The following is a 26175-nucleotide window of genomic DNA, read 5'->3' on the forward strand; positions in this document are numbered from 1 at the left end:
TCTACACAAAGACAGCGGGTCCTGAGGTATTAAAGAGAAAAGGGTAAGCCCACGTTCTTCAACAAGAAGTTCCTACTTTATGAAGCCACCCTCTGAAACTCGCATAAGTGGCAGAACTACCATCAGGTTTAGAGGTTTACTCCCAACAAAGTGTCTACGGAATATGCATTGCAATTACAACACAGATTTTAGTGACGATAAGGTAATGTGCTACAGCTACAAAAATTAAATCTTTTGATACTTTCTGCAACACTAGTCATAGAAGTAAAACATTTCAGAACATGTTCCTTTAACTTGAAGCTCTTCCGGTTAGGTTATTAGCACATCAGTTCTCCTCCCACCAGAAAAGGTGTATGGCCATGTGTTCCCATAAGATATGAATAAAATAGAAGGGACGTGCACACTGACACTATCAGAGAACCGATAATGACTGTTTAGGTCTATGTCACAAAAAGACTCTGATATGAAAAAAGTTATGTGCCCTTTAAAATCAGAAGAGCAACCAGCATTATAGAAGCATATTTTTCCAGATATAAAAATCTTAATTGGAGAAACCTGTACTATTAGAGATACATGTCTTATTTTTAGAACATACCAATCTTGCCATCACTCTTGCAATATTCTTATTCGTTAGGAGAATTTGATTACTGATCACTCTGCAGAACTTGATGAAGTAGGCATATTAAGGTACAACTTTGAGAAAGGCATCAGTCTAATTTGTCAAATTTGCAAGTGTTAGCTAACTTAATTCTCCAAGCTGAAAGAATCAAACATTCACCCATCTTAATAAGGAAAAATAAAGACGGACAAGCAGTCTCATACAAAGCATCCCTGTTACAGAAAGATTTTTTTACACTTACACCAGTGGAGCTACTGAGTGTCTCAGTGAGCAGAGTTTAATATACTTGACAGAGATAAGCATCAGATTCACCTGGATGTCATACAATTGAGCTATGGCCTCGTGTTTAAACCTAAGCAAGCTTCCTTTCCTATTAACTCAAAACCATGTCCCACAAATTTCTACTTCAAAAAAAATTAAGGATCTGTAAAACATTCTTGCTCATTTCATTGACTGTTTAATGCTGGTAAAGATCAAAGACATGAAACTAACTAACTAACGGGTTAAAAAAAAAATTACATTTTCATTAGGTAGACTATTAACCAAATGCTGTCATCAATAATTTCACAGTATTTGCCAGAAATGTGTATTTCTTTACACATTAATAAGCTTACTGTAAAACTGTTTTTTTCCCCATCAATGCAGAAATACAAATACCTACTACTAAAACTGCCTTCTTTTTTTCCAGCCACATAACCAAAATCTGTTAGCACGCTTGATCATTTCTTCTTCCTCATCCATACCCCTTTATGGTCTAGAGCTAACAGATCAACTCATTTTACCCTTAGCTGCTAAGAAGGGGTGGAGTTTGGCTCTACTAGCACTGCAGCCCCCCATGTATATATGTTTAAATATCTTTACTTTCATTAATTGTACCGAATAACTGAAAATGAAGCTAAAGCATTCAGTGATCATATACTCAAATCCTTGTCAGTACTTTAGGAAACAGAGTTTCATAATTTATTCATGATGATGTGCGTTTAAATAAAAATAGGGTAAATAAAAACGGTTTACTTAAGAAGTAGCAGAAATCTAAGGCTGACATTAAGTGGCTGAAACTATCACTCACTACTCACTGTCACAATGCCCTGAATCCTGCTAAACACGATGTTTGAAAACTGGATGTTTACAAGAACTTATCTCAAAGACACACTGGGAATTGAGAATATTTTTTCCTAGTCTCTTCCTCATGGAAGAATTACAACAGTATATAGTCTACCATGTACTCAAACTGATTAATCCAATTAATTTTAGTAAGTATTACAACATAAGTTTGAAAAGCAGCAAGAAACGAGGACTTGAGAAGCATAACTGAAAAAGCACTTTTCTACATGCTCAGTAATGCTATACCCATTTGGCTTTCACCACTTTGATATTTAGAACAAAGCAGTTTCCAAATGTGCATTTTTATAAAGTGCAAGTTTCGCTAAGCATGAAAGAACGCAAGGTTTGCTTCGGAAAATTTTTCCAATCAGTAGTATGGAAAACTGTTAAACTGGTAAATTAGTTAATAACTCAGTCAGAAGATTAGAATAAAAATAAACCAGAACAGACTGAACATGAAAGAGATGATACAGCCCATTCACCCCAATACATTTCCAAGAATGTCTTTAGAAACACAGAAGGAAACTCTTCCAGGTTATCAGCTAAGCCTCCCTGCTATTAGAAGCAACTCTGCCACACCATTCCCTTCAGAAATGGACCAACCTCCAAAACCTCAGTCTTTTGAAGATTATAGGCAGCTGAGTTTCTAGATAGTTGCATTCATGATGAATTCATATACATTTATTCTGGTGTTAACACTGCCTTTTACTTATGCAACTTCATTTTTCTCCCCAATGATTATGTACGTTATGCTCCCCATATAGGTATAATGTAGTCATATCCCCTCTTAGCTATTTATATTGCTAATCTAATCAAGCCAATCTTTTCTAGCTTCCTTCTGTAGACTGTTTCTCTATTCCTCAATCATCTTAAGTAGTTTTTAAGTTCAGCTTCTCCATTTTAAATTAATTTTTGAGAAATGTACTGAGTATTTTAGATAAGGTCTTACAAGTGCATTATTCAAAAGCATAATAATTATCCTCTCTACTGGAAGCAGTTGACCTGATACACCTTGCAATCACATTTGCCTTTTTTATGGTGTACCGGGTCAGGCTGGGATGAAGTTAATTTTCTTCATAGCAGCCCATATGGTGTTGTTTTGCCTTGTGACCAAAACCGTGTTGATAACACACCAATGTTTTAGCTACTATTGAACAGTGCTTGTGCAGCTTGAAGGCCTTCTCTGTTTCTCATTCTGCAAGTAGGCCAGGGGTGGGCAATCTGCACCCCCCAGCCCTGACAAGTAGGCCACGGCAAGTGGTTGGGACAGGGTGAGGGCTTAGCTGCGCCACATAGAGCTACTCCACAGGGGTAGCTATACTCGTCCTGTTGAGCACAGACTCACTATTACTTCTCCTCAATGATTTCCACCTGATAAGCAACCATTACAACATTAGCTTCCAGCATTGTACAATTCACACGTAAGATCATGGCCTTATACTTCAGCATAACATACTACATCCTATTTCTATTAACCCAGGTCTCAAAATATCTCTACATTTGTTGTAGAGATAACTATACCAATATGAAACGATTCTGCATTTGAGGTACTCAAGGTGGGTTTTTTCTCCCTGCTGATTTTTTAGTTTTACTACTCCTGTGGGCTTCTCAATCAAATGATCTGATATCTCTGATCAATAAACATAAACTTAAGACTTCTGACTTATTTCCAAATACTACGTATCATGTGCTTAAGTTTTTTGTGAGAAGACTTACTCAGTGGCCAAAGAGAGTATTTTTAGCAATGTATATCTGTATCTATAGATATAGATATATATTAGAAATTCTTTGTATTTAATTTTAGGGCCCATATGCAAAACCAATCAATTTCATGCCGACATGGCCTGAAGCAGGACATCACAGTGAAACACATCAAATTCAGATTGGAAATAGTTTCCCATCAAATGGGAACCTCCAAAACCATTATGCCATAGCAATCAAAAAAACCAACTGTAAAAAAAAAAATAAAGTATTATCCCAAATGAAACATGAATGAGAATTTTGGATATCAAATCTGCATGTTCAAACACATTAGGTTAGGTGGTATAAGTCTCAGAATATGACACTGTAATAAAATACAACTGTATCTAGTGCTGCGAGTCCAATAGTTTGAGGTCTATGAGAAAACTGCAGCCCGCCCTTTAGAGCCTCAAGAAAACAAAACTCCAGAAATGTAGAAGGGCCTTGGTGACACAAGAAAAACTGCAGAAAAAGGAGAAGAAAATTTAATTTGAAAAATTTAATTCCATTTACACTGTATGTTTCGCAACATAGTAATTTTGTTAAAAAACACTCGTGTTAAAATTTGAGGAAGTTATGAATTATGTAACTAACGGTGAAGAGACCAGGCAACTCAGTTTATAGCCCAGTGTCCCTGGAATAACCATTTTCCAAGTCCAAGAAAGGAAGAAGAAATTAATTTAGAAACCCTTGGGAGGACTGAAACAGGGGTGGAAGCAAAAGACAGGGAAGGAGGAAAGGATAAATAGAGGCCCAGTATGTTAACTAGAATGTGAATCTGTGTATGATATTAAAATAAACCAATTCAACGCCAGTATCACTGCTGTGCTACATCTATATACCATTTTAGGTTTACATGTTTCTCTGTTACACTCTGTCATTCCCCAGAGATCACGAGGGGCAGTGTATCTATCACACTTGCTCTCCTCCTACTGTGAGGAAATCAGAGAGGGATGTAAAGAAGCTGTATTCCATACTTTCTTCTCTCCAGCTGAGAGATTTTGGGTTCAAAATAAGACCAAAACAGCTTGAGAGCAGGTTTGATTTACAGATGTAGCAGTACCCTGAAACATTCAGGTAGTTTCATCTATCATTAGTGACAAGCAGAGTTGTTTCCACAAGAAGACTGATGAAACTTCATTATCCACTAGCATAAATCTGGTAAATGCTTGCCTTCAAAACTGAAAAACTAGAATTATCAGAGATTTCCTTTTGAAAGAGAAACTTCACAGAGTTAGAGATTCAAAAGTACTTTTGTTAACAGTGTCTCTTAAAGATGTTTTTACTGCTATAATCAACCACATTCAAAAATAGAAGTGAAATGAAAAACACTGCAAACAACTGATACATTTGTAGCTGATATCCAGAAAACTCTACACTATTCTTACTTTTGAATTCTTATACCTTTACAGCATTTTTATGTGGAAAACAAACTATGAACAAAATCAGAAACATTTTCACATACCTGAATCAAGGATTCACTCAACTTCTCTTCATCAACCTCTAAAATTATATTTTTTATTTCTTCATAAGGCAAACGGAAAGAACCCAAAAATATTGCTGTAATTCAGTAATAAATAATTAGAATCAAAAAGGTCAAGAAGACTGATACAAGAAGGCAAACCATGTCTAGCAACTCAAAAATCATATCTTGATCCAAATTAAGACAATTCACAATGAAGAAGCCTTCTATACAAAACAAACAGTTGATGAGCCACACTTGCAGTTCAACTTATGAATTTTACTTCTAAGAAATGAAAATATGACAACAGTTTTAACTGTTTAATCAGCCTCAGTTGCTCCCTAGCAGCGTTACTTATCTCTAGCAATAAAGTCCTATTTTTATGAACGGCAACATATCTGCATTACTACTTAAACAGAGTTTTTCAGCCACTAGAAGACTTCAGCTATTATTTTTTGCTTTCATAACCATGTATGAATAGCTGTACTGCATTTACAATTAGTTGAGTGACATTTACATGACATTCTAGAAAAAATTCCATGTCAAAAGGATAATGAAGAGCTGGGCAAAGACAAAAAACCAATACCCTAACTCTACCACTTTTTAGGGCAACTAAACTTATATAAAAGACAATGTATATTGTATACCCTTCAACGCTGGGAGTTCTGAAAGCAATTTGATCTCAGGATGTTATAACATCTCAACAGAGCCCTGTTCAATAACCTACAAAGTATCCTAACACAGATGGATTAGCATACCATTTTAATGAAGTGCTGTATATTCAATCTAACTACTATGGCTGATTTTGCTGCATCTATATTTTCAAAACTTGAAGTTTTATATCACTTTTGTCATAGTGCATTTTCTGCTTAAAAAAATGTGCTCATGGATGTGGTAATAAACAATGCACAGACTTGGTTTTACTCCATTTGCCATGGGCATAGATGGACTAGTGACATTTTATGGTATATCTAATTCAAATAAAAACATCTACTACTCTCAATGATTGATTTCCATCCATAATTAAAGAGAGAAGAGGCAAGTTAAAAATAATAGGTGGGGCTGTTTTCTTTACAATTTGTAGTAGTAGTATTTGCACCTAACTTACCCTATTTCGTAATATTTTTCTCTTTAAAAGTCTAACCCCCATCAAGCTCTATTTCTCCATTGCTTTAACCAGAAAGAACCACTATGAATGGCCCCTCAACCCCAACCCACAAAACCTACCAACATCGTGCCTTCCCTTATACTTCCAGTCTAAAGCAATTAATGAAAAAATCAAATTTTTGTTACAAAAAAATATAGTTCATTAACGTTTAAGTCTACATCATTTTTCCATGTTACTTTAAGTTTTCCCAATTTGTATAGTGAATTGAAATCATAGGTATGTAAAATGCTTCTGAACTTAACCCACATTCAGATTAGCCTGTTTTTAGAAAAATAATACTGCACATGTAAACAGAACGGAAATAAAACATTTAAGAACAGTCGTGCATACATTCACTTAATGCATTTGACATCACTTACATAAGTTTTGTGCGGTTTTTCCATCCAAAATTCTTAATTCTTTAATCCTTTTCTTTGACTGAACTGTTTTCTTTTCTTCTGATTCTTCTACTGCCTTTTTAGCTGTAAAGAATGTATTTATTAAATTCTGATTCATTATTACAACTGTTAAATCTAACAGACTAAGAGCAACTCAGCTAGAAAGCCATAATAATGCATCTATTAGAATCAGTTCAAGGCAAAATGAATCCACTGCCTCAACATACTGTAAAATATCCAAAGAAACAACGTAAATGCACAAAATTAAGAGGAATGTGAAGTGAAAATGTTACTATGACAATGATCAATTTACCCAAGCACTATCAAATTGTATTTATACATTTTAACCCACAAAATTTGTAATCTTCAGCTCCAGCTTATTCCAAGCACTTTTAAAAATACGGTGATCTGGTGTTACCTCGAAGCACGTGAGTGCCCTCTGTTGAAATATTAATAACTCAAATACCCTATGAAGGTCTTAATCCAAAACCAATAAGATATATCATTTGAGATTTATCACACTACACAAAGGTAGGTTTTTACTAATTATTTATGTTATCACTGGTAAAGAGCAAAACCAAATAAGAAAATACCATATATTTAATTTTTTTTTTAATTGGAAAGGATAACTACCCTTATATTCAGTACTTAAAATTATATAGAAAGTAACGTGGTATTGAAATACTTAAAATCTATGCTGATTTTTTGCATAATTTAACATACTTAACTTTCACAGAATTTTCTTAAGTATTAATTAAGTAAACCCATTAACAAGGATTTATTTCCTTTTAAATATCACATAACATATTTGGTACTGAATGAATAGAAATTTGACATGCTTAATATTAATTAAACTTAATGAACATTTTAAGTCATTCAAAAGTAACTGAAAAACTTGAAAGTCAAATTAAGAGGAAGTTTTAAGCAGACTAAATATGCGTTTCTTCTCTGAGCATTATTTTTTGTTGTACTAATTTTATCAGCATGGGTTTCATTACAGGTATCTCCTAAGAGAAGATGTTCATTTTTAGTCGAATAACAACACCAAAGCCTCAGTTTCAACGTCTTACAAAAAACAGAACAAAGACAAGTTATTTTTCTCCTTACACACATTACCACTAGGAAAACATCTGGCATAAAATAATTCTACTGGGTTTATACCACTTGAATAATTAGTTTACCTTGGGCAGTTTCATACCAGTATAAACTAAGCTAGTACAAGGTAGTTCTCTCATCCTCAGTTACCTCTAAAAAGCCTATAAGCAGAAAGAGCTAAACAAAAAAGACAATTCAACAACAACGCAATACTCGCCCTCTCTTTGCCCCGCCATTATTGTGCAAGCCTAACTACATAATATGACCAGCTTGCTTTATATTTGTAAAAGGACAGAGTTACACATCAGCTTGATAATACACGGATAAATACTCAAAATTCCCACCAGCACTGACCTTTAACTATCATGAATTACCATTTAAAATCCTGAAGTGACACCCCATGAAGTAATCACACCCTTATCACTAATCGTTTTCAATTAAACAAGGAAATAAAACCAGGTGCTCAACAAAACAAACAAAAAACACCCAAGAGTTAAAAATTAGTTGTCCCATGAAAAGGCAATAAACATTATGAGTTCCGTTATATTAACAGAAGCTATTGAAAAGCCCAGGTTTGTGTCTGTTGAGACAGGCGTGAGAAATGATTCAAGAAGATGAGTGACCTATTCCAAAATTCATCTGTTTAAGAATTAAACCCTCTGGATTTCCATATATGATTGAGTCTTTAAAGTGCTGAACAACACACCCCCTCACAATCAGCTCACAGAGTACTACACCTGTCACATAAGTTGTGAACACTAAACACAAACCTGTTCTGTAACCAGCTAAGACAATACACACACAAAGCCACAGTGTTAACCATTTCAGTCTTGTGGCTTGCAAAACTGCAGAGGTAACAAAAATATGAAGTTGTAAAAGAAAACAGAAGAAACAGATGGTTTTGTTATCAAATCTCACCCCACACAAAGGTAACTTTTTTCCTACAGTGGTAATTCACATACACCTGATCAGACACAGCAAGTGAGAGAAACACCTTTGTGAGCAGGAGTTCAAGGGCAAAGGTGTTACATGAGCCCAACACAAAACATGTATTAAGTTACTCAACTACTACAGTATCAAAAAAGGAAAGTGGTTTTGGGGGTTCAGTTTTTAAGCATACAATATTTTATAGAAAGAGACACACAGAGGATGGGCCGAGTCAGAATTCACAACAGAACCTCTGCCTGTACAGGGCAAACAACCAGTTCTCATTATTATCCTTCCTCACCTGTTTCCAGATTGCACTCTTCTAGTGGTTGTGAAACGAGTAGCCACATTTAGAACACAAAAGACCAAACGTTCAAAAGTTTTACAATAAACCATGGCTACTCTTACCTGCTTCAGCCTGAAAGGCCGTAACACCATCACTTATAAATCATCCATTTTATAAATATTTCATGTCCGGGTTAGATCAAAACTTTTCCATTTGGAAAAGACCAGAGAAGATGTTCTTTCCAAAGGTTCTTATCTTTTCAAGCACGAGACTTTAAAGACTAAGTTAGCTTTATGCCAATTTACGAAAAAACACGGAGACTCAAACCAGATGCTTATGTGACTGCACCAAAGTTGCAATCCAGCATCAACACCAATCCTACCAACCTAAGACTCATAGGCAGAAAGAGACACTAAATTACTAGCATTTCTCCAACACAGTTTGACCCATGCTTGAGATTACATTAAGCATCAGAGAGCTATCTAAAGCCATGTCCTTCCCTCTTCTGTTAGTGGCTCTCTCTCCTCTGATCGCATAGTCCATTTTAGCAGTGACTCAACTGTGACAGGATGATGGATTACAAAATTTTAAAAATTAAATAAACAAACAAAAAGCTACTTGATACATTTCAGAATCGATATACTATTGCTGACCAACCTCCCAACCCTTTTCAGGTACTCCCTTCACAAGCGCCTGTTTAAAGATGAGACACGCTTTTTGGTTTGATGCCACAGAACCAGAGGGAGAGATGAAAAAAGGATTTTATAGCAGTCAACATAGGGTAGCTCAAAAAAGCAAAATGAAAAAATCAAATCTGGAAGCTAAAGAATCTGTATTACTACATACAGACCTTGGAGTTTAGTGCTGTGATTATTCATTACAGCACTTTGATAATGGCACTGGCTTACATCTTCATTCAAAATCAGCTTGTTTTCAAACCGACAAGTCTTACTGACAGTACCTAGAGCTAGTGACAGTCATACTCAGGTTTCCATAACAAAGATGGTGATATTTTAGAAAAAAAAAAAAGTGTAGCAGAGGGGAAATTCCCTTACTTTTTGACCACAACAACTGGTTAAGGAATAGGACACTGAAAGAAACAGGTCAGCTCTCCAAGTCTGAAGCTTCATTCCACAGGGTCCATCTCCCACCCAAAGCCCTGCGGAGCTAGCCATCCACCTCTGAGTACCCTGCTTAAGGGTAAAGTGACGAATATCTCCTTGACAAGTTCTCAGCAAGAGAGTCCAGAAGCCCAAGGATTTTGTCACCACATGAAAGAAGCCTGCCTACCAGCAGAGTGGAGTTGGGACCTGAAAAGGGCCTGTCAGGTTGTCCTCTCATATTTCAGATCACCATGTCTGTGATAACTGACAATGCTAATGCACTTCTGTTGTGCTGATGAACAGCATTTTTAAATCCCCTACCCTACGTCTCTGGTTTTCTTCTTGAAAGTTAATCCCTTTTCACGCAAATTTATGTAGATTAATATTTGGACTTATCTGGAATACATATATGTAAACATATATATATACACACACACAAACAGGTACACATATGTGTGGATTTTTTGTTTTGAAGAAATGGAGAAAATGGTACTTTAGGTTGTTTAAAACTATTTCCCCGTTCAGTTGGGAAGAAGTAAGAAAGAAGCAAGCATTTTTTGAAAAACCCAATTAACAGTCATTGAAATGACAAAATACCCACTAATGCATAATTATCTCACACCAGTTACACCTACAGAATGTTTTGGTTGAGTTTAGTTTTCATTGCCATCTACCTCAAGCAGACAGAAGAGGGAAAGGGAAGGAGAGCCAACATGATAAAGTGAAAGGGGAAAAGTAGTTTTGGCATATGTAGATGTCTCTTTGAAGACCAGAAAATACAGATCTAAACACCAACATTACGTAACCTACTTTTTTTTAAAATTTAGATTAGAGTTCTATTTTGTTAGTAACAACATATTTGTTTATCAGTGTTGGAGGAAAAAAGCTGATGCAACATGGTGCAAGGGATTGTTTTCTGTTCACCTTACATTATGCAACGCATGTGCAGCTCAGGTGTGTACCTTTAGTGATACCTTCAGCTGGGAACTAATTTAATCCCACAGAAAGTGCACTGCTTGAAACCCATGTAGGGTTTAAAGAAAAAATGGTAACACTAAACAAAATGTTATATAAGTTTAAAAAACATTAAACAAGACTAATGATAATCATGGCAAAGAACAAACACAAACATGGTGAAATACTTCAGAGATGTAATTAAGAAAAAAAACTCTACCACCAGTACTTTTGTACTTCTGCAGCAAAAAAAGTAAGCACACATGGCTCTTTAAAATTACCATTCTACACATATTCATTACTTCAGCTACCAAGTCATCATGACGAATTTTTATAAATACATATAATTTTATTTAATGCTATTGCAGCTGTTAAAGCATTTTACTCTGAGCTGAAACGTCCAGTTTATGTTAACTTCCCCCTTTCTTAAGTAAGCAGTGAATAACTTTAATAAAGAATTAACAATAAAAACTGTCAGTCGTGAACATGATGATGATGAAAATTAAAGGGAGACAAAAAGGAGTACATTGAATTACAGTGTGGAGAAAGCAGAGATCTAGGTGAAATTTAGCCTATCTGAACCTGAGCCTTAATCTCCAATTTCTATCAAGTCCGTACCCACAGTGAACAAATGCCCTTATATTGTCACAGGAAATGAATGAGTAATTTCATCTTATTTCCATCTGGCAAGTGGCTTACCAATTGCATTTACTAGTATTTGGGAGCAAAAGTAAATATACAAAAGAAATTAATTGCTTTATTATTCCCTTTACCTGAAAGAAGATCTATGGCTAATATAGACGTATGGGAGAAAAAAAATTAAGCGTACATACAGTTTCAAGGGATGTAAACTATACATACAGGACTATGCTTGAACAGCTGAAACTATTAATTACACCAAGAAGTTAATTCCAAAAAAACCCCCATGTGATATGACTTGGTAGAAAACTGAAATAAGGAGCTAGGAATGCCATTGAAAGATTTAGAAGATATTTTGTAGCATATAAATTCAATAAATTCTACTGCAACATAATAAAACTTCTTTAAGCCTGGCTAAATTGATGATATTGGGAAGCTCCTGATAGTTTCCTATTTCTGCGTTTCTTCTAGAGGCACCCAGGAATGGAAAGAAAAGTCAAGGAAAGGGGGAGAGAGAGGACAGTCAAACATAACGTAGTCTCAAATTTGCACTTGTTCTCTTCCCTCACCAATAGACCAACACTAAGTCTTTCCATCTGTCTAACCGCGTACTTTCCACACTCAAATGAAACAGTGCAGCAGTTCACACAAGTTAGGCCTAGTTAGCATAGCTGTTAGCATAAGCCTGTGAACTTCCACCAACCACTTGTTTCAGTAAAGTAGACGAAATATGACCAACCTCTTGTTCTAGACAGCAGAATGAACTCTGGCAAGTTTTGCATGCTCAAGGAAACAGATAGCCAAACTATGCAAATAACCTGCTGATCATCAAGAAGTGCAAATGGGTCCAGAAGCATCCTGAACGAGTAGAGCCCTGTCAATGGCAACAAGTCAGAAAACAACAGTGCAAGCTAAATGGACCGGTGACCAAGGATGTATTCTCTACGCAATCCTATAACCAATGAAACTAGAGAATATTCAGTGAATCCCAGAGGAGAGACTCTGGGAGATGCCACGGTCCTGCACCTGGACTGTGCATCACACAGCTGAAGCCACAACTTCTCTCCTGGCCCACATCATTTCTTCTGCAGAACATGATGTCATGCCATTTGTGAACTGCATAAACTGAGATTAAAGTGGTTTGGTATCCAAATTCATTTATAGCCTGCACACTGCCATTTGGTCTTAAACTTTGACAAATGGCAAACCATTTCCCCAAATATCTAGAGACAAATGCAAAAGCATTAACAGACACTAGCCACGCCCCCTTGTCAATTCAGCCAGCAGCTGTGTGATCTCATGTTTATTCCCAATGCCACCTGGCATTTTGCAGTTCACCTAAAAATCACTCAGTTATCAATTCCTGAAGTAAAATTAATTAAGCACTCCTGCTGTCACTTTGTCCTTTCTGCAATCAGAAGAGCTAAATACCTGGTACAGCATTTAAAAAGAAAGAAAGAAAGAAAACAATTTTATTACAAGGAAAGCAAGCAATTGATCTGAAAGTGGATCTTAGTTGAGCTCTCAAGATAAAAAAAATAAAACTGACAGGGGAAAAAAACATGGAAACTCTTGCAATTGCATATGTTTTTTGCCTAATTAATGTAATCAAGCTGAAGGAAGTGACATCAACCCAACAGATTATGCTCTATGGAAAAAAAAAATCATGACTTAGTTTTACAAGTTTATCAAAAAATCAGAGGATCTACATTCCTATTATTTGTTCTTATAATACAATTGATTTTTATTATATTTGACCATCACATTTAATGACTATATTAAATATTTCTGGTTCTATTAAAATTGCCCTAAAATGGCACTTAAGTTTCAAGAGCAATTTGAAAGTCTGCATCAGGAGCTTGTGCAGTAAAGTTGTACGGTTAAAGTGTACTTAATTAAGCACTCCATATTGGAAGCTGCTTTCAGCTTTCTGTCAACAGCTTGAAATAAAGTAGATGTCTGGGCCACAAATACTTTATTTAAAAAAAAAAAAGAGCCATACACAACTGATTTTGCCCCCTTCTATTTATCTTGCTAAAGACCAATGCAAAAGATGTTGCTTTTGCTGAAAGACAGTAAGAAAATATTAACAATTCATCACATACAAACAGTCACAAGAAATACATGCAAGTACTCCTTCTGAACATTAAAAATTAAACAACAGCTGAAAATATCCTCAATGGACCCACTTAACTGTGTTGTACGATGTGCTGTAAGAAGCTGGAATAAAAGCTAGTAGTCTTTTCCATGAACTCTTCTCTCACATGCCCTCCATGAATTTTTATATAGAAGAAAGCCTCAGGATTGTCCACCCCATTTCTCCCTTTGCCACTGCCACGGCTTCAACATCGGTGACGCTCAACATGAACATGCTGGCTTTCGCTCCGAAGAGATGCTTACCCTTGGTCGGTTTTGCTGGGCACTGAGACATTACGTGTCTTTGCTGCCTGTATGTTAGTGCTTCACTAATGACTAAAAAGATCAGTCAATGCTTTTTAGAAGTAATACAGTAAGTTTTTATGTGGGTCAGACAAGACATTTGCCTATAAAAATAAAATGCTGCCTATAATAGTATTTCTAATTTAGACAGTTCCATGTCCCAGTTATATTTTTTTCCTCTGATACCAGGTCATCATCACCTCAGAACTGCAAGATAGGATAGAACTTGGAAAATAATTATAGCTAACTGGTACACCTGTTATCCATACAACTTTCAAAAGTAAAAGAAAGTCACCAAGACAGAAAAAAAAATTCAAAGTAAAACAAAATGCCAAAAACCTGCTATCATTTTATCAAGATTTTAATAAACTCATTTTCTGTTATTACTATGACAAGTCTAGTAAACAAAAAACTTTTAAATTAATAGCTCAGCTATTGTTCCTCTTGATTAGGCTTGTAAAAGGCACATCCTTCCCAATAAAGTCACTTACAAGAATCACATTTTCCAAACAAATTTTAGAACTAATGAAGCTAAAAAGAGATCCCAAGATCCAAAAATCCCTTTATACAGTCCCTTAATACCAATATTAAATAAATATTGGTGTTTAATGGAACAGACTAAAATTTTACTAAAAACTAAGTGCTAAATTAATTTCTTTTCCTCTTTCACTGTGATATCTGACATATAAAGCTCCTGACTAAATATTTAAACACTAAGTAAAATACACATTTCCAAAGGCATATTCCAGTATCCTCTCCCTTTTTAAAGTATTTCTCTATCATCAAGGTTTTAAATAAACACGCATGAAAATTTGTTTCACTCTTCTATATCTAAACCCCACCTCCAACATCTACTTTAGTTTTTTAAGTGTAACGTGGTACATCCTGGTTACACACCCTGATCTACACAGTGAAATATACAATGTTACATCTCCATCGACTTAGTACGTAAGAAATTTGATTTAATGTTTAGTAAAAAATTCTATTCTCTTACTAATTTAGAGTTTAAAAAATATATTGGTAATTAGCTGGTATTTATTGTTTTAAGCCAGCAGAACTTAAAGGGATGCTTTCATAGGCATCAGGTCTAAAGCATAACTTCACAGGGGAAAAGGATCATATTAAAAATAATTTGAAAATTATCTGTCTTAATAGATTCCATTAATTTCTATAACCAGTAAGCAGTGCCTTGTGAAGCTGACTGGAAATCACAGCTTTGATAGTTGATAAATATAAATAGCATCTTTTATCTTTATTTATAAAACATTGAGAAATTAGTCTTCCATAACAAGCGTTTGATATTGTGGCCTTGTGGTAGACGGTATCAAATCTAATTAGTTGCATGTAATCTATAAGAAGCATACCTTTCAACCTAATACGTGGGCACAAATATTTTTGTTACATATCAGTGACAAGAATACAGGTTATTACAACATTTGGATTAGAATTACTTACAGTTTTAACCAGACACATTAGAGGACATTGCCTTGTTTGGAACAGGAACTGCCACACCACACATTGTCACAGGGAAGACATATTGCAACTTTCCACATTACAATCATTCTGACTAACGATCATTCTAACTAAGGTCATCCCAATAGAGTTTCAATATACTGAGACAGTGAAATGTTTCTGGCATAACTAATGTAACTCTCTGAAAAACAAACAGGAATTGAGACTTTTGATGATTCCATACTAAGACAACCAAACCCATGAGATTCCCCCCCAATAACTTTGGTAGATCAACTGGTACTTATTAGATAATGGCCATCATTCAGTGATGTATTACTGTTTGTCTTTTGTGTATCATGTACAATTTTGGCCTTTGAAAACACAGAGAAAGTAAATATAAATTAGTAATTAATGAAACTTGCAATGACAGAAAAAGGAGGCAACAAACCAGGAAGACTAGCAAGCAGCAGGATTGAAACACTGGAAAACTACACATTTGTTTGAAATACAGAGAAGATCACTGCCATAGGTTATGAATGCTAAAAGATCACGAGTTCACTGAAGAAAAAACACATTGAAGACTTAACTATGTATAAAGATGTGACCTCTGGCTCAGAAAAAACTGTCAACTGTTGGGAGCTGGGAAGTATCACTATTTAGTTTATTCTGTCTATGTACATAAAGAGACAGACATTTAATATATGTTAATTAACATGTATTTACTCTTTTACCTAAGCATCTGCTCTTGGTCACCTGCTGAAGACAAAATACCGGGCTCAACCAGCCTGAAGACAACCCTGTATGGTTGTATATGTTATTACTACCTTCTAACAGATCTACCTTGAAAAAGCTTTCTTGAGGTCCAAGTATCTCAAAGAGTCTTGAAAACACCCAGGTGCTCACTGAATACGTGTGCAATGATTATCTGCCTTGAAGAGATAGAAGATAAATTACTTCCACATTACAGGAGTAGTCTTAGGGGACCTAGCAGAGTACTAAATTAAGCCACTTGCGCTATAGCAGACTAAAAATAGTCCTGAAACACACAGCGACCACTCTCTCACCTTTACCAAAATAGTCGTCTTGCTGTTCACCTCAGCACATTTTAAGCATATATGCATACAGAATCCACAGTATATTCTAAATTTAGCAGATGTAATCTATGCTTGCTTACCTTTACGTTACCAACATAAGCAAAATTTGGCTAAAAGGGCTCATTAAGAAGGCAGTATCTCAGTGCTAATGATCCAAATGTCTTAAATGCAAGGACAAAATGTTCCAAAAGGAAAACCTCCAAGCTTATTCCACACATACTACCTTTCAGAACACAAAACCTACAGACAGGTCCGCATTGACTTATAAAAATCAGCCAGGTTACCATGTGGACTTTTTACTTTTAGAAAGCCTTTAAGCCATAAGTTTCTTATTCCCCTGCCTCTTCACCTTGGGCAATTATTCCATATTAGTATTCTAAAATAATTATATTCCCACTTCACAGAACAGAAAAACGTATCTGAAAGAATGAAGTTTCAGAGAAGTGCATTTGTGGGAAACTGAAACAAGACACACAGCACTTCCAGAATATACAAAATTGTAATTTCAACTTTACATCCTTTAGAGATCACTAACAAGTAATTCAATAACTCAACAAAATTATCAGCTTTTTATCTGTGTTAATGCCTATGTACCTAGTATTTTCAATTTCTCAATGAATTCAGAAACTTAATAGCATGTGTTAACTTTTAATCCTTTCGATAGTTTTTTAATGTATCTTTCTCCAAAGAACTTTTATTCATTTAGATAACAGATCTATCCTTACTCTACGCATATATGGCAGGAATTTTTGCAATGGCAGATATTCTGTTCAAAGCATCTCCTAATAGCATTACAGTTGAAACGGCTATCAATCAACTAAAAGTTGCAATCTCAAAAGCAGATGAGGAATTTTTTTCTTTTGATCAGCAAAAAAAGAAGAAAAATCAGTTTTGCACATAAAACCAAAAGGCATGGGGAGGGGAGCATTTTTTGTAAATACGACATCATTGCAGGTCAGCACAATACGTAACTGGAACTAGGCCATGAACCAGACCACATTTTGTCAGTTTACACTTTTACAAAAAACCTCACATTGTATTTCATAAGAGAAATTTGAGAGAAAGTACATTTCGGAAGTAAGGTAGTATGTACTAGCTATGGTGCTGCTGAAAGATGGAGGGAACATCTCCTTAATACTGACTTAAAAGAATTATTTTACAAGTCAGGCCATAAATTTTGCTTATAACTACATCTTTGTTTACGGTGGGGTTTTATTTATTTAAACAAATGCACTGTTATCCCTGGAACTCTGCTGGAAGCTTTCAGGATATTAAAATATAGGTGCATAGTCTATTTAATAGTCAGCACAAACTTTCCTGGTAAGTAGCTGATCTGTTTTCCATCCTTTCCTCCAGACTTTTTTTTTTTTTCCCCTCCCACCTCCACTTGGGTCACAAATTCACAGCCAACTGCGTGGCCTTACTTCAGCTGAAGAACCTGCATTACAACCCTCAGCTTTCTAGCAGTAGCTAGATATGGAGCTTCCTTTACCAACATTGAGAAAGTTTCCAGAAAACACAGCTACAAATAACACATCAGAAGGCAAAAGACATTAAAACCATCCTGCACAGAATTACAGGACACAGATCTAGAAAAGACAAGTGATTGACCTCCAACTCATTATCAGTGTATTTTAAGTACATATATAGATATACATTCTTACACATGAAAGATAAGCTGCACTTTAGCAAAATTTCCACAACAGAAAATCTTAACAGTTCATTTAACAAAAAATTACTGTAAAATCCATGGAACGGGCTATTTAATCATGTTCTGAGTAACTAGCTTCAAATTAAATAGATTTTTCTACACCTAGCTTAAATTCCCTTGCAAAAAATGAAGTTGCAAAAAAAAAACTTGAAAAAGAGTATCTTTCAAGGGTTATTTTTTCTGTTTTGACATTAGAGGACACATTCTTTTCAGTCTAATCTTTTTACCTATTCATACAGAATGTGTTTTATTCCAGGAATACAGATTTTTATTTGTTTAAAAACAAACAAAACCCACTTCTTTTTTCAGTTCAACACAGATTCTTTTTTCAGTTCAACTTCTGAATTTCTTTTTCGTCGAATTCATGGAAAAAATACTCTCTGTAAGAGCATTATAGATCAAGACTACTTCATGAATGTATTCATATTTCATGCTAATTAGTCTTTGTACACAATCCCTTTCCCTGATGTGCTTAGTACATGTGTCTCTGTCCTCCACTGCTCGTTAAATGTGCTATAGTTTATTTGAGCACTGCATCACTGAGACTGAAATAGACATTTCAGAATACAAAACTGCCTTTCTTCCTCCGCTGTATTTTACAAGGCTGCTACAAACAAAAGCTCTAGTTCCCTCAGAAAAACAAAGCATATAGTAGGTACAGAATGTACTCACTACTAACAGTTATCACACAGTAGGGCTGGAATCCCAAACTTGTTGAATATATGTATGTGGGTAACACACACTTGTCTGTGTACGACAAGTAGTGACCCTTACTCTTTTCTAACTTGGACTTCTGAGACACCAAATGTAGGAAAAAAAACAACACATGCCTTTGAGAGTTTACCTCCCCTTGACTTTGCTTTATAGTCAGAATTGACTCCTCCACCTTTCCACTTCAAGATTTTCATTTTTAAATTCTGAGAACTCGAGTCTAACAAATTAATACATGAATTCTGTAAGTTACCACCTAAAATTTCAGACATTATAACTAAGACAGCTCAGTCACAACATTGTTAAAAACACATACAGGAGACCTTTTAAGATAATACACGGCTCTTCTCACTCCAGTATTTTTCCTTCCAAGCCTTTTACACAAGAGTGCTCTACAAGTTCACCACAACCCCAACACCAACCTCACTTTCTGCAAGTCAGTTCTTAGCATTTCCAAAATCAGGTTTTTATGAATGCAATAACACAAAAGACGTTCATTAATTTATTACATTTTTAGAATTACCAAGCAGTTCCCAAAGTTTACTGAAGGAATACCAAAAAATACCTAAAATTACTCAAGCAGCAAAACTATCATACTTTACTTAAGCGGAAAAACTATGATAGTAAAACTGTCATACTTCAGAAAAAAGAAAATAGCCTTCGTTAAATTCTACTGCTGAAGCTTTTTGACAAAATTACTGATTTAAACGTGCACCAAAGCTGAGCAGCAGGGGCTTCTTTATTAATACTCTTCAGAAACACTTTCAGTTTCACAGGTTTCTTAATCAAATGATGGTCTTACAGCAAGCATATACACACATGACATCCTCTACAATCTCAGTTTCACGCTTAAAGGCAGATAATCAGCGTGTATCTGTAGAAGTAACTAGCAGGGTTTTATTTTGTATCCTTCCTCCTCAAATCTCCAGTGGGGAAGACTAACGTGTCCTAATGACATTTCAAAAGGGTTAAACAGTGCTAATTAAGCTAAAACTGAAGGAATCACCTCCACATTAGAGCATTTGACCTGGATTCAGAATAGATACAATGCTGATTCTGAAGCTGAACTCGATTTCTATAGGAATTGTGTGGAATACATTATTATATACCTCAAAGCAATCAATGAATAAAGCTAGCAACTTTCAAATATCACAGACCTCAAATCTGTTTCTTAATCTGAATATAATTTAATTCACATACAGACTACTTGTATTTGCTTTTCTGAAGCTGCAATTATTACAATTCTTTATGTTATGCTAACCAAGATAATATCCAAACCCTTCGGACTCAACACCAATGCTCTGAAAAAATACTAACTTTAACTATTGCACATGTAAAGAAAGCAAGCTCCAGGAATAACAAATAGGGAAAATTGCACCTATCTGACTTGTCCCTCATTAAATTTTTGCCTTATGAATATACTGCAAAGCTTTTAAAAGCAGAGTCGTAAAAGAGACATAATTAAAGTGTACTACAGCCTGAGATCTCCAGTAAAATTCCTGCATCTGTTCAACCCTATGGCATGATCATTCTGAAAGCATTATTTATATAAGATTTTACAGGAAAACAATACAATACACAAAACAAAAAAACAAAACAACTGAGACTGATCCTAACTTCTGAGAAAGTCTAAACAGATTTTTTTTTTTAATCTGGGATATTCTTCATTCACTGTCACATGATGAAAACAACTCTACAGTCCCAAAGTGGAAAAAAAAAAAAAATTCAAACTTCCTGTACGGTTCAAAAGAAAGTCTTCACAAAATATCAGTGTTCCCTCACATTAGTCCACCACAGACAAAACCTGTGGTCAAAATATTAGCATCAAAGTCATTTATGAAAAGGAAACCTTCATTTGTTCTTGGTAACATTTACAACAATGCCTATCTGTACATTTCATCATACAACATTGTGTTTTACCATATAGAATTCATGTTAAATACAATCAACACAGAACTGTCAGGCACTCCCAAGTAAAGCGAGTAAAAGACTTTTTTGTTACAGTGGTTTTTAAATACCAATTTGGGCGTGAATATTCAGCTTCTGATCTACTTCTAGCAAATAAGCAGTATAATTGCTAGTAGGTCATACCAACAGTACATCTATTTTACATAACATGGTTTTTCAAAATAAAATATATAATCTTTGTGACTCAATGTTACAAATTACCTTCCACGTAGAAAAGGAATCATTTAACTTATTGAAAGGTAAGTGTGCTAAAATGCTATTTGAAATAAAAGATGAAGAACTAAAATTTACAAACATTGCCTCCTAATTGGAAGCTTTTGTTTGTTTTGGCACCTTCAGAATGCTGTTCTCATTTTAGTCCTTTTGTACTATGATGAAAGAAATGTGTACCGATGCTCTGGAAATAAAAGACACACACTCCCTTCAACAGGAGCAGGTGCTATCGAACAGCTACCATTTGCACAGTGGCTTCCTCATATGAAAAAATTTACACAGGAACATACATACAAGTAATTCTTGGGAGGCCTCATTTGTGATTCTCCTGAACAATAGCCCAGCTGCAGCAAAACTACATGCATCATTCCTGAGGTCAGCTTGGAGACCGGGCTTCTCTGTGTAACTACTGAAAGTTTATAAATAAAGTATAACTACTAAGGAGCCAACTTCTGCAGTTAAGCTTTAGTACCTGATGCAAAACTGAATACAAAGAAAACATAAGCCTTTTTTCCCCCCCTTCTTTTTTCCTCTTGATACTTTAAACATAGCAAGACTGGGTATCGTTATCTGGTGCAAATTGCCCCTGACACTTCTGGGCAGAAAAGCTTTCATTTCATTCGTAATTATATACAAATATTTTTTTCCTTAATCAAGAAATATATTCTTTAGGCATTTACTGTGATCATTGTTTAAATAATTCTAAGATCATTTAAGAATAGAAAAAAATGCATATAAAAACATACAAAAACACAAATATAGAGACACACATATATAAATCTATGCTAAGTGGTAATAATTCCAGGCATCAGTTTATTTAAACAATGCACAGCTTTTTCCATCCCTGAGTTTGACAGTTTACCTACTGGATAAATCCAGTTGAGAAGGAAAGGAAAAGATGAAAATGGCAAACTAGTAACTCACTCTTTCTTCTTTAGGGTACTTGAATTTATTCTGTTGTTGAAAAAGAAAAACAATTTCAAATACATTGAAAGATGAAAACAAACCAGCCTGCTTCACTTCTATGTGAAACTGAGATATGAAGACTGATTACCTAAGCATGCAATCTAACTAAATGAAATTCCTGTAAGTCACAGAAACATTTGGTGACCCTACACTGCAAAGCAGTATCTTCCTTCGGTTTGGATTCATACACTTCTGAAAAGGAGAGGGCGAGGGCGGAAAGGAAATAAACATGCACATCCTGAATTAATCAGAAGACCAAGGGAGCCACCTGCAGTTTGCAATCCAGAAACAAATACATTATGAGTTTGTGGTTTTTTCTTTTTATTTCACCAAAGCAATGCAACAGTTGAGCTAATACAACGTATCTGTGCTTAATGCTAGAGATTCCTGTATTAAGCTGAAGCTTGCCGTCTCACACCTACAAACACACTGTGTTACAGGAACTTCGGCCAAAACCGAGTCCATTTAAAGCTTGTAAAAGTAAGTTCTCTGGTGAATTTGATCTGGGCTTCTTAGCATATCAAATTCAGATCTATTTTTTTTAAAGTACTAATCCCTTTTTCCTTTTCTTTATAAGTACCAAATGTAAATGAATGCAAACAGGTTTCCTTCAAGTTTAATGGTGCAGCGACCTCATTCTTTGGCTGCCACTTATCTCTTTACTAAGAAATAGCTGAAAAGTAAGATAAACAAAACTTTTTTCTCCCCACTAAATGTTTCATTATGTCATGCACAAAGGAAGGGCTGATAAAGAAAGATGCATATTTCATATTGTCATTTGTCAGTCAAGAACAACAATGACTATAAGGTCTGTAATATTCACAGAGGAACACTGCACAGAGGTAGAATCAATCTTGAAATATTACATCACTTCGATGGCAGAATAAAAACTTTAAAACTGCATTTAATGCATGCAGACTTAATTATTTCAATGAGAATGTTTGAAGCTAAAATTCATTCTGATCAAAGAAAGAACACCATCTGCTTCAGCAGACTAACTGGTCACAGAGGGGGTTAAAAATAATAAAATTCATGTCAGAAAGACATACCTGTTAACTAGGGGAGCAAAGGGAAGGAACAAAAACCAACTGAATCAACAGTATCTACTGACTAACATTGAAACTAGCCTGACTGTCTTTCTCCCTCTCCTCAATATCTGGCAGAGGTGTAAATAGAAAGAGTATAAGTTACTCCAGAAATTTTAAAAAACCTTGCAAAATAACACGCTATCCTTTAAGAATGGGTGGTTTTACAGAGGGAAAAAATTACACACGATTTTCTTCAGGAGATCAAAAATCAGCCTGCTTTATATCAGATGTAGAACACAAAAGACATAGCTTTAACATTCCCCTCCCGACTAGGCGATTTGGTAGTCAGTTCTACATTCCCTTCTTGCATAAAGGTACCTTGCACAATTGAAATTAGAAGGTACAATAAGGTTCAAAAGACAGAAACTATTGAGAACATTCAATGGCTCAACGAGTAGCAGCAAAAGGGCCTCAAAGAAAACTCACTATAGACTGCACAGGGGTATTCCACATGTGAACATAACGTGAACATCTTCTGCATGATGTTAGTGAGTAAGACTACTATTTACTTGTACACGGATATTACAGAATTAACATGTTAATAGTATCAACAAAATGTGTTCAAACCAGAAGGGTTGTTTTAATTAAAGCCTAATAAAAATATACTAAGGACATTGCAACTTCCTGGTTTATATGTCTAATTTGTTCAACACACATGAAGAAATTAAATACAGACAGTTACGTCTTTCATATTGCTGTACTACAGAACTTTCGGGGGAAGAAGAATAATTTCAAATACTGAAGTAGGTAAGTTGTTCAAATTTTCTGGCATGTTTTCTTAACAATGGAAAAATATAAATTTAAGATATAATAAGGTGTTCTTGTGGATGCTGCAAGCAAGGCAAAATAAAAGCTAAAGTGGGTGGGAATAGCAGCCCACCTACATTCTGGCCTTTAATTCACTACTCCAAGAAAGCTGACATTTAGACCTCAAATGCCACGTATCCACAGAAACTAGGTGGCAATCAAAAGACTACGGCAGCTCAAGTTTTAATAATGCACTCTAATTCTTATGTAGTCATCCAAGAACTTTAAGGCAGGGAAGAAAAACGTACAGAAATTTTACCAGAACTGAAGAAAGTCTCAACACATGCAAACAGAAGACACTAGTCAATGATCTACTAGCAGAAAAAGAGTTGTCAGTATCTTTTAAACAGTATTTTAGCAGCAAGCTAGAACAACCCCAAGCAGACTTAAAAGGAGGAAAATCTCCACTATAAGATCATACAACTTGTGGTGAAGAACTCGAGATGCCGATGGCTTGTGGCAACACTATTTGACCTTCACTCTTCAGGGAGACATAGGATGTGTGAGCATAACATCAGAAAAAAGAAGGGGTGGATGATAAGAAGTTTATGTTTGAGTGTTAGTATCAACATAACTGGAATAATGGTGTTTGTTGTATTTTGATTAAACTTAACGCTTTAATAAAGTACAAATAAGTGTTGAAGTCTCCACAGAAGGTTTGTATACTTTTTGTTCATGAAAACGTTGAGTGCAACACCTGCATACATCTATCATACCACCTATGTACAGTAACAGCCAGTATTCCACCTGCATCTATTTTTAGAGCCAGTCCCCTTGCTATTTCCGACTAATTTAGAAAGAACATTTACCTTATAATGTTTACAATAAACTAATTTGGATAAGCATTGTTATCTGCTTACAGTTCTGCACAAGTACAGTTTCCTGAACGGTTCATAGTCTAACCTTTTATATCCTAAAAAAGAAACTGTTTATCACCTTCAAATAAGCTTTACTCATAATGTTGACAAAAGAGGATGTTGATGATATCACTGTAGTTAGTGTTATTTAAATATCACCTTTTTCTTAACCTCATCATGTCATATGTTGTGTCTTCCTCAGAAGTAATGTTGTCTCCCTGGACTGTTCTTCAGCTTTTTTGGTATGTTTTTTATCCTCTTTCTTAAATTTTTCCACCACCTTTTCATACTACTGTCAGTTGCCCATTTCAACCCTCTTCCTCCTCAACTAACAAAACAAGTTTAGATACTAAAATACAGCCACTGACCCAAAACATGAACAAGTTAAAACTAAATTCTAGTTAATCCTATCAACGTTTTACTAATTTTTCATGATTACTACCATTTTAAAACTGAGCTACAGATGAGTCCTAAAAGTTGTTCACAGAGGGAGATATCAAAGGTAGGACTGGACAGCCACCTAAGTTTTCATACTGTAATTACTAAAACAAGACCATATTAAAATAAGCTATTTAATATATTTTCTATTACGTATCTATTATTACATTATACATATTAAAAAAGTGAATATTTTGTTCATGTTTTGTTCACTTACAGTTTACATGCAAGTTTGTATTTTCTCTTGTCCTTTCTCACTCAAACTGCCATAATGTGAAAAATACAATTCAGCTATTAAAACCTTCCTTCAATTTTGGAGACATATCAAAATGATTGTTGAATTGTATTTTAAAAGTCTAATCATAAAGAAGCAACAGAACCCTGATCGAGAAGTTTTCCCTTGAGGTAAGTTAGATGGATAATGAATTCTGTACTGGAACAATCCCAGTAGTTACAGACTATTATGTACTAATTACTACCTTTACAGATCTACTGTACACATAATTAATTTCTTCAGAGCACCACTATCATTCTTGACTGGCAAAATACACAACCTAAATTACAAGAGCCAGAAATTAACATGATCCTTTAGGGAGAAGGCATTAACTTGCTTTGTAGTGTTTTGCAATTAGACCATCAATCAAACAGTGAAAAGTGGTTTTTATAGTAGCAGGCCTGATACATTGAGTATCGTCACATTATTACAAAGTTATCCGAGATCCAAGCATATGATGTATCACAGCCTATCTACAGAGCCATAACATTTTAATCCTTTACTTTTACCTGCTAGAAGGCACTTCATCATACAATTATATATGTACTTAATATTCCAAAAATTAAAACACCAACATAGGGAGTTTTTGAGATCATATTCCACAAAGCACCGCAGACCTCACACTGCTGCTGCTGGTGTTCTTTTCCCTTACTCTGGTAGCCGAAGATAAAATTTGATGTCAG

At 35.1% G+C, this 26175-nt stretch overlaps 1 protein-coding gene across 1 annotated transcript in view; it reads right to left on the minus strand.

The window, feature by feature from the left end:
* Nucleotides 1-26175, minus strand: part of DIAPH2 (diaphanous-related formin 2) — a 260532-nt gene that overhangs the window by 169225 nt on the left and 65132 nt on the right. The window contains 2 exon segments of the mRNA XM_009332394.1: nucleotides 4929-5023; nucleotides 6453-6554. Coding sequence (XP_009330669.1) covers nucleotides 4929-5023; nucleotides 6453-6554 — 197 coding nt within the window.

The sequence above is a fragment of the Pygoscelis adeliae genome, unplaced genomic scaffold (genome assembly GCF_000699105.1).
Source record: "Pygoscelis adeliae isolate BGI_AS28 unplaced genomic scaffold, ASM69910v1 Scaffold159, whole genome shotgun sequence".
NCBI classification, from domain to species: domain Eukaryota; kingdom Metazoa; phylum Chordata; class Aves; order Sphenisciformes; family Spheniscidae; genus Pygoscelis; species Pygoscelis adeliae.